This window comes from Tympanuchus pallidicinctus, unplaced genomic scaffold, assembly GCF_026119805.1.
Source record: "Tympanuchus pallidicinctus isolate F22 unplaced genomic scaffold, pur_lepc_1.0 scaffold3, whole genome shotgun sequence".
NCBI classification, from domain to species: domain Eukaryota; kingdom Metazoa; phylum Chordata; class Aves; order Galliformes; family Phasianidae; genus Tympanuchus; species Tympanuchus pallidicinctus.
Genome location: NW_026294747.1, coordinates 28,750,046 through 28,766,480, shown reverse-complemented (window position 1 = coordinate 28,766,480; position 16,435 = coordinate 28,750,046). Strand labels below are relative to the sequence as shown.

The window sequence follows — 16,435 nt, the reverse complement described above, 5'->3', positions numbered from 1 at the left end:
GCTGGAGGGAAGGCACTGTGCAATGCTTCCCATTGTTTTGTACTGTATTTGTTGTACTTGAAGATGTGGTTTGCGTGTGAAAACTTCCTGTTTCTTTTCAGATGAACCACAATGTATATACTGTTTTTAATTCAGGAGTGCGTATTTTCTAGCTAAAACACATCTGAGGAAATACAGTAATTTGCAAAGCCATTTTGTGACCTTAACAAAAGAAAGTTCATGCAAGTTTAAATGTTCAGACTTCTGAATTCTGTTCAGACTTCTCTTTTCTGTTAAGAGTTAGGCTAACAGAGAAGTTAGCAGTCATATCTAACTGTTCTGTGTGTAATTTTTTATAAAGCAGTTATTGATAGCCCTTGCCTGGAAGGGGGTTGCAGCTAGAAGGAATTTGATTTTTTTTTATGTTGGTTTGCATGTGCTATATATAGCATAAAACAAGCAGTCAAGGAGCCAAGAAAAGTAAAGCCAGAGGTATTTCAAAGTCTGGTTTGAACACGCGGGTTACTTTCATCTTGTTTTTAATGTTATGATTGAGAACAGACTATTAAGGAAACTAATACTGTTGCCCCTGAAAATGAGATAGGACTCAGGAGTGCGTATTTTCTAGCTAAAACACATCTGAGGAAAATCCCAAGTACCTGAATGTTTAGGTGACATTATCTGTTTCTGAACAGTGTTTTATGGAACCAGACATGAAGGTGCTCACAGACAAAAATTTCTGATCGTTTTTTTTCCTTGACAAAACTCACTTTCTTCCCTCTCTCTCTTATGTATGCACAACCGAAGATGGAATACTGTGAAAAGAGCACACTGAGGGACACCATTGACAGAGGATTATACGAAGACACCAGTCGGCTTTGGAGGCTTTTCCGAGAAATTTTAGATGGGTTAGCTTACATCCATGAGAAGGTCAGCAAGTGTGACAGTTACAGCCTGTCTCTTACATATATGCTGTGACCTGTTCTATTCTATTCCATCCTATCCTATTCATTTTGAACTTCTGATTCTACGTAATTGCGTTTATTGGTGGTGCTTACTCTTGCAGTTACTATTCAGTTCTAGGGTTTTAGAATATATTTTCATCAACTTTAATTTTGCAATGAATCGCTTCAGATTTTTTCCTTTTGTCATACAAAATTGCCTCCTTTTAAAAAATGTTGCTTTAGATAAGTATTAACACCAAGGATTGTTTGTAGCTTCTGGACTAGCAACTACAGTCTTCAAAATTAGTCATTGGTGACTTAATGCAATAGATTTTCCACTGCTTATAGAATAATTAATATAATATTGTTTTTCAGTCTATTATAAAGATTTACATTTTGCATTGTGTTTATTGTTTCTTCTGTTATCAGTCTTTTTTTCTTGCTCTCCTGCTTTAACAGGGAATGATCCACAGAGACCTGAAACCTGTAAACATTTTTTTAGATTCCAATGATCACGTGAAAATTGGTGATTTTGGTTTAGCTACAGATCATCCAGCAAATGCAGTGAGTACAGCCAAAAGTGAATTAAACAATTAGCACTCGGTGTTGTAAAAACCTGAAAGATGAACACAGAAGATAACGATTATATTGTGAATGCCATAATCTTTACTGTGTGTCTCTTTTCCTCATTTCAGGCAGTCTCTAAGCAAGAAGAAAATCACTCAGATAGCTTTGCTAACTATGACCCATCAGGTTAGTATACACAGTAGCTTGTTCTAAATGATTTTAAGCAAACTCTTGTATGTAGAAATCTCATGTACTCTGTTACAACTTCCATTCTTTCTTCGAAAATAAAACGTGTTCTACAAATAAAATAAATGTTTTTCATAAATAAATATGTGTTTTTATGGGGAAAAAAATACAACTTCTAGATGGATGTGTTCCACATAATTTGGCAGTTTGGGCAGTTATCTGAACAAATTTGCTTCCACTACTTGCCTTCTGCCATTGATTGACGCTTTTATTATGGTGGGATATATGGCAATCCTGTATACCTGTTCCATCTGCATTTCTGTTCTCTGTATAGGATAATTTCAAGATTTGGGGGATTTTTGTTTGATTGCTTTTGGTTTTTTTTGTTTGGCTTTAACACTTTCCATGTTGGGATGAATTTTGTGCTTCGAGAAAACTTTGGTATATCTTCTGTCATAACTTGAGTGCTTTGGAAGTGCAATGGACTTGTGCTGAGCTACTAAAATTCTGTAGAGCAATAGGTAGGATGTAGGCAGTACAGACAGGCATGTACATTTCATGTGTGAAGTTCAGAACTGTTTTGCAGTCTGCTCATGTTTGGGTGTCTCTTATAACAATCTGCCTTCCATCCTGGAAGGAACGAGGACAAAAGATGATTGAGTTTTCTTGACTTTGATGCCACGTTTTCTGCTTTCTTGAAACAAATGCTTTCGTCTTTTGCTTTGTAGGTAATTTGACAGGGATGGTTGGCACTGCACTGTATGTCAGCCCAGAGGTCCAAGGAAACACAAAATCTACGTACAATCAGGTATGATTAGACTTACTAAAAGGCAGCATGGAATCTAAGGTAGTGGGTACAATGCAAGTCACTCATGCTCAGCAGAATTGAAATCAAGATGGAAAAGGATATGGTGGGACTTTTGAGATGGAGGAATATTTCTCATTCACTTGCTTAAGAGTAGACTAAGGTAAAAGGATGCCTATGTTGTGGCCATGGCTATGTGCAAGCAAGTTGATGTTGAAAGGAGGATCTTTATAAACGAATAGGTTAGAAATCTGAGAGTCTTTGCTGAAGAAAAACGTCATCATTAGAATTGCTCTCCTGGATTCCTAGATTGTCCTTTGAGGGAATGGCAGTACTTTTTTTTTTTTTTCATTAGAGAGCATCCTGGTTATATGCACAAAGAAGCTGAATCTCAAAGCAAGAGTGCTTTAAAAGCGAACTAGAGTCCTTTATGTGAAGGCAGTGCTGTGAGGATAAAAGTAATTGAAGTCTAACAGGTCTTAATGGATTATGTCCCTTTAAAAAGTTAAACAGAAGAGCAAATAAAGGCAACCCACGCCTTTCACGTCTTGTACTAAAACGTGAGATTTAACCAAAGCATTTTTTCTGCTGTCATCTTCCATGGAAATTTAAAAGAACTACTTGTGAATTTTATATTTTTTTCTTCCCTAGAAAGTGGACCTGTTCAGTCTGGGTATAATATTTTTTGAAATGTCCTACCATCCCATGAGTACTGCATCGGAAAGGATCTTTGTTCTTGGTCAGCTAAGATTAGTAAGTACACAGGTATAAAGGATCAATTCTGAGCATCAAATAGCTTAAGAGAAGCAAAGATGTTTCCATGGAGAGTGCTTTACAAACAAAAGCAAAAACAAAAAAAAAAGTAGAAGGGAAGAATAATTGGAAGAATTGGAGCTCCTAGTGGCATTTCCTTAATGTACTTTGGATTTCTTAATGTTATTGCCATTAGTCACTGTTCTGTCTCAGTGAAATTAATTTTTCTATTGCAAGACACTAGAGGTGTAAACTTCAACAATAAACTGATCATGGCTTTAGTACAGCTGGGTTTATACCCAGTGAGTTCTCAAGAACCAGTTTATTTGTTGTTGATAAGTGACTGAGGGTATGGATTGTCTGTCACAAACATCATACTTGCATTTCACTAACATTCCTTCTGTTAGCTCTTCAAACTAAATTTATCATGGGTTTTGTTTTGTTTTTTTTCTGTTTTTATTTCCCCCATGGTCAGTAACAGTGCTCAGTGTCTGTAAGACAGCTTGCACAGTGCTGTTCTAATTCAAATGCCGTTTGTTTGTTTTGTAGCCCAGTATTTTATTTCCTCAAGACTTCGATGAAGTCAAGCATGCAAAGCAGGTAATTTTGAAGACATTTTAACTAGTAGATAACCCTATCAAGAAACACTTGTTTTTTCCCCACTTAATTCTAAATTAATGATTCCTGCCAAACTGTTACTATCTGACATTAGAACAAAGAAAGAAAAAGATCTCAAAAGAATAATAAAGTTGTCATGGAAACATGCTTATCTTCAGAATTCCCTAAGTGCAGTCATGAAGAAATGCAGAATTTGCCTGCATACCTTTAAGACTCTGAGGGACAATTTTACCTTTTAGACACAAAGTAATTGCAGTTGTGTTTTTTTAACCCTTAAATGTTTGAAAGAGATCCGCGTCACAGAACAGGAAGAGAGATACAACATAAATTAATGCTTTAAGTTTGAATACTTCTGCCAAGAGCTATTTTGGAAACTCAATTCAACAGGTACTCAATGGATTCGAATAGTTTCTTTTTTTCTTTTTGTTTCATCTTATTTAGTTATGCCTCCATGGCAGAGGAAAGAAATGATAAGGTGCAATGTAACTTTTTCTGAATCATCTGAGAAAATTTTTTCCTTGTACAAATGGACTCTTTCTTTAACAGTTAGCATTAACTTTTTGTCTGTTTTGGTAGTGGAACAGCAGTCTGTCTCACTAAAGCCATAAAAATGTTTCTATCTTGCACAGTTTACTGAAATACACTGTGTAGTGTCTGTAACTCACAAACGTTTGTTATGCATGCGATTCTCTTTTCTCTTGATTTTGTTCATAGAAATGCCAGAGCTTGCATAACATACACAATAAATGTCACGATGTGGTTTTTTTTCATCCCAAGAGATGTAAATGGACTAACAAATTTCTAACAATTTGTTCTAGCAGTTCTTTATTTAGGTAATACCACAACAAAAGATACTTGGAATAAGCAAAGAATTACCCAACCTAAAGATTCAAACCCCGATTTCCTTGTTTTTCCTGTATATTCAGTATCTTATTCCTGTGATGTACCTAAGAATGCTTATTTTAAACACTGATAGCATAAGAGAAACAATAAAATTTTGATTTAACTTGTAGAGATTGGTTATTACGTGGCTCTTGAACCATGACCCTGCAGCAAGACCAACAGCTGTGGAGCTGTTAAAAAGTGAACATCTTCCACCACCACAAATGGAAGAGTCTGAGCTTCATGAAGTGCTTCACCATACCTTAGCCAACGTGGATGGCAAGGCCTACCGCACTATGATGAGTCAGATATTTTCACAGCGCATCTCTCCAGCTATAGACTACACCTACGACAGTGATACGCTGAAGGTTTGTAGCTGTTAAGGGCTGTTGGGTTTTTGGTTTATTTCCTGAGTTGGATTTTTAAAAATCAACCACAAAAAAAAAGTTGTTATGGTTGACTGCAAAGCACACATGAGATAATTGCTTTATCTCTTAAAATCAACCTTTGCATGAGTTACTATTTAAAGCTACGCATTTGCAATGTGGGGCCCACATAACCCGCTTGGTATTTAACCTTACATTGATTCTTCAATGAAGAAATAAGCTTTGTTCTTAACCTCTCTTAAACTGATAGTACTTAGCATCTGATTGCCAGCATAAATTGTTGGCTTTGAGTGTTTTCTCTTGTTCTAATGATGGTAAAATAATCCTTTAAGTTCTTAAATCTTTGTAAAGAAGTGCAAGGTGACAGTAAAATAATGCTTTGTATAGCTATTGTTCTTTTTTGTTGTGGAAGCAATACAGTTGATTATAGCGAAAGAAGATAGTACAATATTTTTTACCTATATTAAGTGGAATATTCCTTGCATATAAATTATGTATGTACTTTTTATTTGTGATGGTTTCAGGGCAGTTTTTCTGTTTGGGCAGCCAAGATCCAGCAGCACGTGTGTGAGACTATCGGTCGGATATTTAAAAGACACGGTGAGCGTGTTTACAGAAGTTGTTCATTTCCCTTTTTCATGACTGAGTGGATTTAAGGGAAAGGAACGATTTTGCTATCACGAGTCACAGAGTTTGTTCAGTAGTTGGGTACTATTTGAAATTTTAAATTTTTGGCTGTTAACTTGAAGTCTGAATGATTTAAGTTTTCCATAGGAAGAACAGTTAAAATCTTAATTTCATCTTCGAACGTATCTGGTTCTGATGAAGCTGTAGGAGCTTTCAGATGCAGAATGCTACGTTAAATTTAGATACGAATATGTGGATAGCCCTACAGTGAAAGACCAGACATCCATGTGACACAGCACCCTCCCTCTGAATGGAGCCACAAGGCAAATGGCCAAGGAAAGGAAGTAAGAACAGAGCAGCCATACAGTGGTGCTTTCATTGATACTGCTCTCAGATGTGCCCTTGGGAGACTTCCTGAGCCAGAGCTAGTGTCATGATCTTCAACAGTCTTCAGTGGTTTTTCTCTCTGTGACTTCATCTACTCATTAGTATTTGCTTCAAATTAGTTTTTAAAAAAGGAAGAAAACTCATGTACATACTGCCCCGTCTGAAATGTTTTATGTGGTGCTATTGTATGGTTTGTTATATTTTCTATAAAAACGAGTAATCTTTAAAACAGAAACTGGAAGATTTCCTGGTAGATCACAATCTGATTAAACACAATCGGGGTTTCGCAGTAATAAAAGAAGAGAAACTGGGAAATATGAAGCCAAATAAAGATGAGTTACTTCTTTTCCCTCCATTAAAACTTATCAAACTTTCTAGCATTTATCAGCAGCTTGGAGATTAAAAGAGTGAAAAATTGTCAGAAAAGACAGGGGAGCTGGATGTATTTTCTGTTAGATTTTATCTGCCATCTGTAAGAGTAACTTGTATTTGGAGCTTTTTAAGTTTTTTCCCCCCAAGTATTTTTTCCATGATTAGTGATATTATCATTTATAGTAGAGTTTCAGTGAGGATTAGATTCAGATAGAACAGTGGCTGCACTCTGAGCATGGAAGACTGAACATCAAAGTCTGTTTGATAGATTTCTTTAATAGATTTTCCTATTCCACCATTTAAAGACATCTAAAAGAATGTAATTTTAAAAGATATTGATCACTGCAAAGTTGTTCATGAATTTGCAAAAACAGATGTTACTTCTGAAGATAATAGCATTGTGCTGGTTTTGTGTAGGAGCCATCAAGCTGCAAACTCCATTGCTAATGCCTAGAAATAAAAAACTGTATGAACATAATGAAGCTTCCTATTTCATGGATCACAGTGGGATGCTGGTTATGCTTCCTTATGACCTCAGAGTAAGTGTTATCTTCCTTGCTGGCAGTGCTGGAGTTGAAGATGGCTGTTTGTCCATACATTTAGCTCACTGAGTTTGGTTTAATGTGTGCACTTTCCCTAACTGCTGAAGCAGTACATCTTTCAGCATCTGTTATGTTTTTCTTAATGCTGCCCTCCTGGTTTTGACAGCTGCAGCCCTGACTGTTTAGGGAAGAGGTGCACTATTTCCTTTTCTCTTTTTTTAACCAAAGGTAAAGGTAATGCTACATTATAAATGTGGTAGATGTCACTGCTGCTTTTTTTTTCTTGTGCGTACTTGAGGCAAATAATTTTACCTGTGATAAATGAAAAAATATTCTCATCCCTTTCTTATTTGTATGTCTTCCTAAAGAACATGCAACATTCTGTCCAATTTTATGTCCCTCTCTAACATACACAGTTAAGCATCATTCTCCTCTGAGAGGAACAGCATGTGTAGCTGAAATCTTACTATCCATGATTCAGCACTACTCAATTATAGGTAATACTGGTATTGTTAATTGCTTTGCACTTAATTAAAACTTAAGTGCTTTAAATTTTATTTTTGTGTTTATTACTGACAGGTAGATTACCTGACCTTTTATCTCTTACATTAATTTAACACCAGTGTGACTCCCCTTTCCTTTGCATTTAGAACATTCAGTTATACAGTGTGATTCACAGTTAAGGACACGTGCAGCATCTACAGTATTTATCTCTCTTTTGGACTTTTTTGTTTTGGAAGATGTGTTGATCAATGATTTATTAAACAATTTTTTGTATCTTTCTCTAAACAACAAAATAGCTGACAGTACATTTTAATAGGCTTCAAGACAAGTTTATGATGTATTTTGTCCTTCTCCAAGCTGTCCTAGGAACATTTTTTGTTTTCCGTTGTTTTTTTTCGTGTGTGTGTGGTTGTTTAAGACTTGCCACAAAGATGATTTATGTTGTTTGGCCATGGCAAATATTTATGGCATTATTACATGTGAGAATAGAAATGCTGATTGCATGCTAGTAATTCACCTGCCGCGTAAGGACATCACTAGACCACTTTTGTTTGAACAATTTTTGTTTTGTTTTCCAGATTCCTTTTGCAAGATTTGTAGCTAGAAACAATATATCAAACTTGAAAAGGTAAGGGACGTGTGGATGTTGTGCAGAGATGCTGTGCTACATGACACTGAATGCTGAAGATGCTGATTTGTTCTTCAACGTTTCCCTCAGATACTGTATTGAGCGAGTTTTCAGACCTCGGAAGTTGGACCGCTGTCATCCCAAAGAACTTCTGGAATGTGCATTTGACATTATTACATCCACTGGAAATAGCTTTTTGCCTTTAGCAGAAACCATTTATGCAATTTCAGAAATCATTCAGGAGTTTTCAGTGCTACAGGTAGATTCTCTAATTGTACCTTTTGATTTATGTTTTTTTTTCCTCTTTTTCCATCTCAAAATGTTAATGTAAGTTAATGTACAGAACTTTCTGCTTACAGGTTTTACCAATAGTCATGTGTAGAACATTGTTGTGTGTTTTCGTAGGTGAACATAAAATGATGCAAAAATTTGTGTGTGCATCAGAAATACTAACCGAGTCCCTACAGTGCCATTGAAATAGATCTGCCTTCTGTTGGGCAAGTAATTACTGTAGAATGGGGCAATCCTTGCCATTCTTCATTTATAAATGAAAGGTAAGGTGATGGAAGGAGAGGTCTGAACAGTTGGAGATGTTACTGAAGGTTTATAAAACCTGTGAGTTTTCTTTTTGCATGTGTGTTTTCCTTAGTGCTTAGGTGAATAGAAATGCTAATAAAACGTTCCTCGTTTTCTTCCTTTTCATTTATTTATTTACTTATTTTAATTATTATTATTTTTTGAACTCAGGAAAGAAATTACAGTATCTACTTGAACCATACTTCCTTATTGAAAGCTATACTTTTGCACTGTGGGATACCAGAGGAGAAACTGAATCAAGTTTACATCATTCTCTATGATGCTGTGGTAAGATATGAATTATTAAACTAATCTTCGTAGACATAGATTAGGGTATCTTACTTAGAGGAGCCATCTCTAAAAATGAGTAACAGGGCATCGCCAGCGTAACAAGGAACATCCTGTTAGATATAAAGGCTGCCTACCTTTGGGCAGTGAACTCAGATTAATATGTTCTCAGTTATTTCTGAATTTGGATGTTTTGAGATAATTTTTTAAATAAGTATTCATGTGGTAAATATTCACCTGTGTAGTTAAGAACTGGTAAAAATAAATGAATCTTAATATCATAGTATATTTTTTTCCACTTAATAAGCAAAGAAAATGGATGAAATTAAATTATTAAGGTAGTATTTAAATCCAAAAAAATGTCTATTTCATAATGCTTTATGGTTCAATTTTCAATTATTTAATTTTATTTGTTATCATTTTAATTAACACATGGGAATTCTTGTATTCATTTACGCAGAAGTGCTTTTCAACAGAAGTTTACATTTTTATACTTCTTCCTGTTCCTTCGACTAAGCCAAATATGGCCTCACTAAAACATCAGTAGAAAATGTGTTACTTATCAGCTTTGCTTTTTTACGGTACGATTGAAGTTTGTGAATACAGCCTGTAATTAAAAGCATTGGAGCCTTGTGTTTTAATTCTTCTCAGCAGTAATGTTTGCTGCAACGTACTTGCTCTGAATATGTTTGCACTTCTTTCTCTTGCAGACTGAAAAGCTAACTAAAAGAGAAGTGGAAGCCAAATTCTGTAATCTCTCTCTCACGTCAAATAGTGTGAGTAATTTTAAGTTGTTGTTAAATTCCCCATAACTTGCCATAAGCTACTTAAGTTTTACTTACTTTGAAATTTACTCAACCAGGATGAAAGAATCAATTGTTAAATCCGCTGTGCAAAACAGATTAATCTCTTTGAAAGTGGTTTGAGTTTGTTCTGCTCTCCATTGCAGTATGGCTACTTTCCATGTTAATCTCTTCTCTTAAACATATTTTTGAAACTATGGTAATGAAAGGGTAGATGGAATTCCGTACAGTGACGTGTAGTAAAACAAACTGAGAGAAATTATTAAAAAAAAAAAGTCAGCAACCGTTGATGAGTGTGCATACAGAAAGTTGTGTTGATTTCTGGATGCCCCAATGAGAGTTGTAAATGTCCATTCCTTTCCTCAACTCAGTAGGTAGACAAAGGCTGCTAGGTCAAACAAGCAAAAAAAGGCTGATATTGAACAGACAAATATTTTCCATTTTTCTCAAAGTGTTCTGTTATGAGCACCTTCACTGGTGCTATTTGTTGTTTTTGTTTTTAGCTTTCTCGACTCTACAGGTTCATTGAACAGAAGGGAGAAGCAAGTAATGTATTTCCATTTTTAAACACAATGATAAAACAAAAGCCAGGCGTGACTCAGCTGCTGAAGCATGGTATGAAGGATCTAGAGGAAGTAATCGGTCTGCTAAAACAACTTGGAATAAAACTTCAGGTTTGTAGAAACACTTTGCTAATAAATCAGTTGTTTGTAGGCTTCTGGGCCCTGTAATTTATCACAAAACAAACTAATGATATTTGAGAGTAGAAAAAGCACGCTGAAAGATCTTTGATAGCAGGTAATAATATTGATAGTCATTTTGGGAGAGGTGTTTGAAGAACAGGATCTTTTTTCAGTTGTAAGTCTCTGGCTCCATTTCTATCTAATTACAAACAGATTATCTTTCCAACCAAGATTGAAGCGTAAAGAAATGTTTTGAAATAAGCTATAAATATTTTTTAAATGCAGAAAGCTGATGCTTACTGATCATGTTCCACTTTCCTTATGGCTTGCTGTTTAGTTTTCTTGTGATGTGTTAAGCTTCAGGTATTGTTTCCTTACTTTTTAATCGTATCTTAATCTTTGGAGATAATCTTTCCATATGTCTTCTTATGTGAGAACAGTCTTGTTAGCGCATACATCTAATGGGAAATAAATTACATTAACCAGTAATGGTAGAGGAATTGTTCACTTATGCATTTTTATTTTACAGATTTCCATAAATCTGGGACTAGTTTACAAAATACAGCAACACAATGGTATCATCTTCCAGTTTGTAGCATACATCAAAAGAAGGCAAAGAACTGTGCCTGAAATTCTTGCTGCCGGGGGCAGATATGATCATCTGGTATGTGTACATCTCTTAATGAATTTATAGGAACAGAGAACACAAAGAAGTGAAAAATGAAAAATCTTTCTGACATTTTCCAAAGATAACTATTTGGTTCTTTAGTTTTGTCTTTTTTTTTTTTATCTTCAGATCCCACAGTTTAGAGGACCGCAGGCAGTAGGACCGGTGCCTTCAGCTGTTGGAGTCAGCATAGCTATAGATAAAATAACTGCTGCTGTTTCCAGTATGGAGGATACTGTAAGTGTGGTGCTGGGGAGATGGGAATGTTTGTTTGCTTACTTCTGACAGTAACTTACCTGTAACCACAGATGGGCAAAAAATAACAGATTCAGATGTGATCCAAAAAACCATTCTGAAACAGCAAACATCAAGTTGACTTGTTTTCTTCCATGTCTACACATAGCATTATTTAGTGAAGCAAGGGAACGGGCAATCTTCAGTTTTAGAACTTTTTAATGTAATGGGCCTTTCCTCAGCTTAAATGCTGTTTCAGATGAAAGAATACAACTGTAGATATTCAGCTATTCTTATTTTGCCTCTTCCAGGAAGGAACTTTAAGAAAATGGACTTTGGATGTCACACAATTTCATTTGGTTGTGGAATATGTTATTTCATTAACTATTTTTTTGTAAGAATAAATTAACATTGCTAAGTTCATTGGGAAGGGAAGAACAGAATAGGCTGGGAGGCTTTTGTAGGCTGAGGCTTTGCAGTTGCTTGTTGTCAAAGAGTAAGCTTCAGCACCTTCCAAATGTGCTCGGGTGGCTTTAGAAAGAGGTGATCTAACACCTTTTGCAGGTTGTTACATTATGAAAAATGTATCCTTCTTAGTTACTTCTAACTCCATTAATAAACTGGAAATGGTCTGGTGGCTAATATTGTCCCCCTTGTTCTTACTTTTCCTCCAGATTTCTGTCAGCTCATGTGACTTGCTGGTTGTAAGTGTTGGTCAGATGTCAATGGGGAGAGCTATCAATATTGTTCAGAAACTTTGGACTGCAGGAATTCCAGCTGAAATAATGTATGACTGGTCCCAGGTAGAATTTCTATCTACATGTATTAATTATGTTGCTGTTCTCTAAGATTAGCACAGGCTGAGACCATCCTTTTTCAATTTTTTAAAATTAGTTGTAATTGAATCACAAATTCAGAAAACTGAGAATGCAGGTTGCTGTTTGGGTAGATTCTCACTGTCCTTGCATGCTCTTCAGCTACCAGACCTTTTAAAAATGTGTAGGAGAACTCCTCAGAGCACAGTGGAATTAAGTGACCTTCCCTGGTTATAAACTGAGTGTAGAGTCCAAGCTGTATTGGAATGAAGGGGGAAAGTCACAGAATAAAGTCACAGAGCTAACTGGCCTCATTTAAGCATATTTCATTGCCAGTGAAGGCAATGAAAGAGGTGACCTGAAGGTGCCACCCTAACAGAATGGATCTCCAAATAGACCTTGGTTGGTTCCAGTTATCTTCTAAATCTGTTGAAACGCATTAAAGGCATTTATAGTCTACAGTGAAGGCAGCTGTACGTTGCAGGCGTACATCCTTGCATCTTTACCTATGCTGAAAGGAGACTGGACTGCATTTCACTTATCTTCTATTACTAATGATTCCTTTTGGAGGACAGATGGCAAAGAGGAAACAGTCATTTACCCCAGTGCTGCATTGCTGAAAGGGTTGGATAGCTGGGAGAGGTGTTGTGCTGGTGAGCATGCCTTGCCCAGAAAGAGGATCCAACCAACATTCTGTGAAGGAACTGGGACTGCAGGGCTTAGACTTACATTTTGCCTAGAGTATAGACTTAAATTTTGATTCTTAGAGAATGTTAGGTGAATGTATCCATGCAAAATTAAGATTCATCTCCTGGACTTGTTAGTAAAGTTTTCCTCGCTCCGAACTTTCCATATTGAATGTGACTGCTGCATATAAAGTTATTGTAACTGAAGATGGGAAACTGATTATTTAAGTGATCAGTTTAAATTTGTTAAATTTGCATCCCATTCCTCTTTCCCTTTTCCTATTTCAGTCCCAGGAAGAACTGCAAGAGTATTGCAGATGTTCTGGGATTACATACGTAGCTCTTGTATCAGACAAAGAAGGAAGTCATGTAAAGGTAAGCGTGGTATCAGAGGACATTCAGTAGTGTTTCAGGTTGATAAATCTGTTCTGTATTTTTTATTTCTTAGGATCATAAACATTTCATTTTTCTATCAAATATTTCAGTAGATGGAATTCAAGTGAATGTAGATTTGGCTGCTAAGTACTAGAATGTTAAAAGGAAAAGCCCCAAACCTAATAAGCTCTTATTAATATGGTATCTGCACCTCTGAACCATTTTGTTCAATGTCATCTATCACATATGAGATAAAAGTAGATGAGATAGTTTAAGCTTTGGGAATGTGGAGTAGATTAGTTGGTTGAAAATATATAGAAATCAAAGATTTAATGGACAGTGATTGATTGCTAATGATGACAGCTTCTTCCATTTGACTGCTTCACCTTTAATAGGTGAATAACCCAGTTTGGTCTTGAGACATTTATTCATATGCTGCTTTAAGAAACAACATTAAGACTCACTGAAATACATCATAGGTGAAATCCTTTGAGAAAGACAGACAGACGGAGAAAAGGATTTTTGAATCCGACTTAGTAGATCACCTGGTCCAGAAACTGAAAACTAAAATCTGTGATGAAAGATGTAGTAGGTAAGTTAAAAAAATTCTTCGCAAAGTAAAGACATAAATATGGTTTTCTTAATGAAATAATTATATACTCAGTTAAACCTTGGTAGTACTCAACATAGAACATGAGCTTTACTGATTTCTTTTTGAGGGGAGAAGAAAGCAAAAGGCTTAGCTACAGAATTTTATTATTAAGAGACTGATTTCCCTAGAAGCTGTTATACTGAAACATGGTTAGTGCTTCTCAAATTAGAAGACTACGTATGTATCCATCCAGCTCAAATGAAACTAAAACACCAGTATCATTTGTATGGCAGGACTGCCTGCAAGTTCCCATTACTGACTAGAAATGATTTACATTCATGCACTCTGTAATCAAAGAATTTAAGCAGCAGGTCCCTCTCATTTTGAGGCAGCGCTCATAGGGTAAAAATGAATGTGTGACTCCAGCACAACTGCATACCTTGACTGGCACACGTGAAAGTAACACCTGGCAAAGACTCAGGGTGTGCAGCAGGACTGTGTGTCTTTGCTGAAATTACTCTTTGTTGTGCTGAACAGCAATGCAGAAATCACAGGAAAGGCAACAGTTACACTGCTGTGCACAAGCAGTAGAGCTGTTACGCATAGAATATTATATTATATATTATAAAATATTATATATACATATATATAATATTATATTATATATTATAAAATATATGCTGGAACACTGATTTATACATTTGTATTACATATACGTACATGTGTATGTAAATACGGTAGCGATAGCAGGAAGAGTGTCTGAATTCTAGTTTATATGAATAAGCCAACAGATTGGATATCCGTAATATTTCTGAATTAACAGTAAAGAAAATCTTTATGCTATGAAATGCGTAACTCAAAAATGTTGTGTGCAGGTGGATGACATCTGCTGCCCACCTCATTCTTCCTTTATCTGGCCTCTGCCAGTTGTGGCATTTTGCAACTAACCTTGTTCTCATGTGTTTTGTGGCAGATCTGTAGGATCTATATATTCTTTCATGCTGTGAAAGAAAAGCATACTTTCTAAAGACTACCTTTAGATCCTGGGAGCAGAATACAGAGAAAAAATCATATTTGGTAATAATAAAAATGCAACAATTACAATCATAGTAGTACTGTCAAAGTAAATGGATCCAAATAATCAAAAGTTAATTTTGATTTGTAAGATCTCAAGTGTAAACACTGCTTTGGTATTCTGGTATCACCAGTATCAACTCTCAGAAATCTGTGAGTTGATTAAGTTAACGATTTAGAGACAAAATTTTCTTAATATATTCTAGCATTAGGATCTAAATCACTCCTGAATCATGGGCAGCACAGCTGTTTGTAGCTAAAGTTAACACAAGGGTTGCTGTGCTGTTGACAAGCAGTAGTCCAATACAATAGCAATACAATCGTTTCTCGTTTGCTGGGCCTGATGCATCAAATTTGCTAATGTAATCCTGTATGAGTTCCTGTCTGTTCCAGAACAAAGCATAAATTTATCTGTTGGAATGAAATAATTGTGCATGAACCACAGCCTGAAACCATGTGTTATCAGAGCATGCCTTCATTATTGTTAATTTGTTTCCTTAACTGTCCTTGTTAACTTTCAGAGAAACCTCAGATAACCTCTCAGTACCAAACCAAAAGGGATCATTCGCTAATAGTTCAGGTATTTATTCTCCACTTAATAAATCACTGAAAATGATTTCTCTTTGTGTTGAGTTCTGTTAGAAGATCTTGCTGGATCATACATTCTGCAAGTATTGCCAAGGTCAGCAAAGGGACACATTTTCTAGCAGTGCATCTTCTCAGAAACACTTCCCCCTACTCTCAAACACGTTTCAAAGTGAATTAAAACAAACTTTCTCCTGGGTCTGTGCATTAAATCGTTTTTTCAATCTTATAATAGCTTTCCTTTTTTGATACTGTGTATACTAAGTTCTTTTATAAATTTTGTAAGCCATTTGGAACTTTTTAGTACAGCACTTTCTTGACATAAGATATCAAATTTTTATTCACGCCAGCCAGCCTTTCACAGTCATAGGCATGCATTTTGAGAACTTATATGCTTATTTCACCTCCAATGGGCTTGATTAACTGTACTTTTTAGCAGCTTTTTAAATCCTGCACTACATGTTAAGCTTATTGGTGAATTTTCTGTTTCTTGCTACTTTTTTTTTCCTGTTATGAGAGAATACAATGTAAAACTCTACATTTTAGGTGCATTTGAGTCGCATGGAACTCTTGTAGTGCCTAATGTCAGTGTTATAGCTCCTGAGAAGTTATCTGCCAGTGCCAGACGTCGCCAAGAAATTCAGGTACACGTGTGCCCAATAAGTATAAAGAACTAAGCCTCTGAAATACAGTATTATTGTAATGTAAAAAGATTGCACGATGTGACAATACAATTATCAGTTTGCTTACTTAGGGTTAGTGGCTTCAAGATATTAGAGTACAGAAGACATTAATGTAAGGCTGCAACTGTTTCTATAAAATGCTACCTTTGCAAAATTATCGTAGCTTGCTTGCTAGCTATACAGCTGTGTATGTA

At 35.8% G+C, this 16,435-nt stretch overlaps 1 protein-coding gene across 4 annotated transcripts in view; it reads left to right on the top strand.

The window, feature by feature from the left end:
* Positions 1-16,435, top strand: part of EIF2AK4 (eukaryotic translation initiation factor 2 alpha kinase 4) — a 32,975-nt gene that overhangs the window by 13,408 nt on the left and 3,132 nt on the right. The window contains exons 15-36 of one of the 4 annotated variants that reach the window (XR_008209018.1): positions 787-909; positions 1,383-1,487; positions 1,619-1,676; positions 2,405-2,484; positions 3,133-3,234; positions 3,784-3,834; positions 4,866-5,102; positions 5,645-5,720; positions 6,924-7,045; positions 8,131-8,180; positions 8,271-8,439; positions 8,928-9,044; positions 9,755-9,820; positions 10,351-10,521; positions 11,060-11,194; positions 11,327-11,434; positions 12,106-12,234; positions 13,221-13,307; positions 13,787-13,899; positions 14,873-14,976; positions 15,495-15,553; positions 16,105-16,119. Coding sequence is in view for 3 of the 4 variants with exons in the window: in XM_052693190.1 (XP_052549150.1) it covers positions 787-909; positions 1,383-1,487; positions 1,619-1,676; positions 2,405-2,484; positions 3,133-3,234; positions 3,784-3,834; positions 4,866-5,102; positions 5,645-5,720; positions 6,924-7,045; positions 8,131-8,180; positions 8,271-8,439; positions 8,928-9,044; positions 9,755-9,820; positions 10,351-10,521; positions 11,060-11,194; positions 11,327-11,434; positions 12,106-12,234; positions 13,221-13,307; positions 13,787-13,899; positions 15,495-15,553; positions 16,105-16,202 (2,256 nt within the window). In the remaining variant the exon portion in view is untranslated. Of the gene's footprint in view, positions 1-786; positions 910-1,382; positions 1,488-1,618; positions 1,677-2,404; positions 2,485-3,132; positions 3,235-3,783; positions 3,835-4,865; positions 5,103-5,644; positions 5,721-6,923; positions 7,046-8,130; positions 8,181-8,270; positions 8,440-8,927; positions 9,045-9,754; positions 9,821-10,350; positions 10,522-11,059; positions 11,195-11,326; positions 11,435-12,105; positions 12,235-13,220; positions 13,478-13,786; positions 13,900-14,872; positions 14,977-15,494; positions 15,554-16,104; positions 16,203-16,435 lie in introns of those variants that run through there. The other 3 variants (XM_052693190.1, XM_052693191.1, XM_052693192.1) reach the window with 3 other exon arrangements.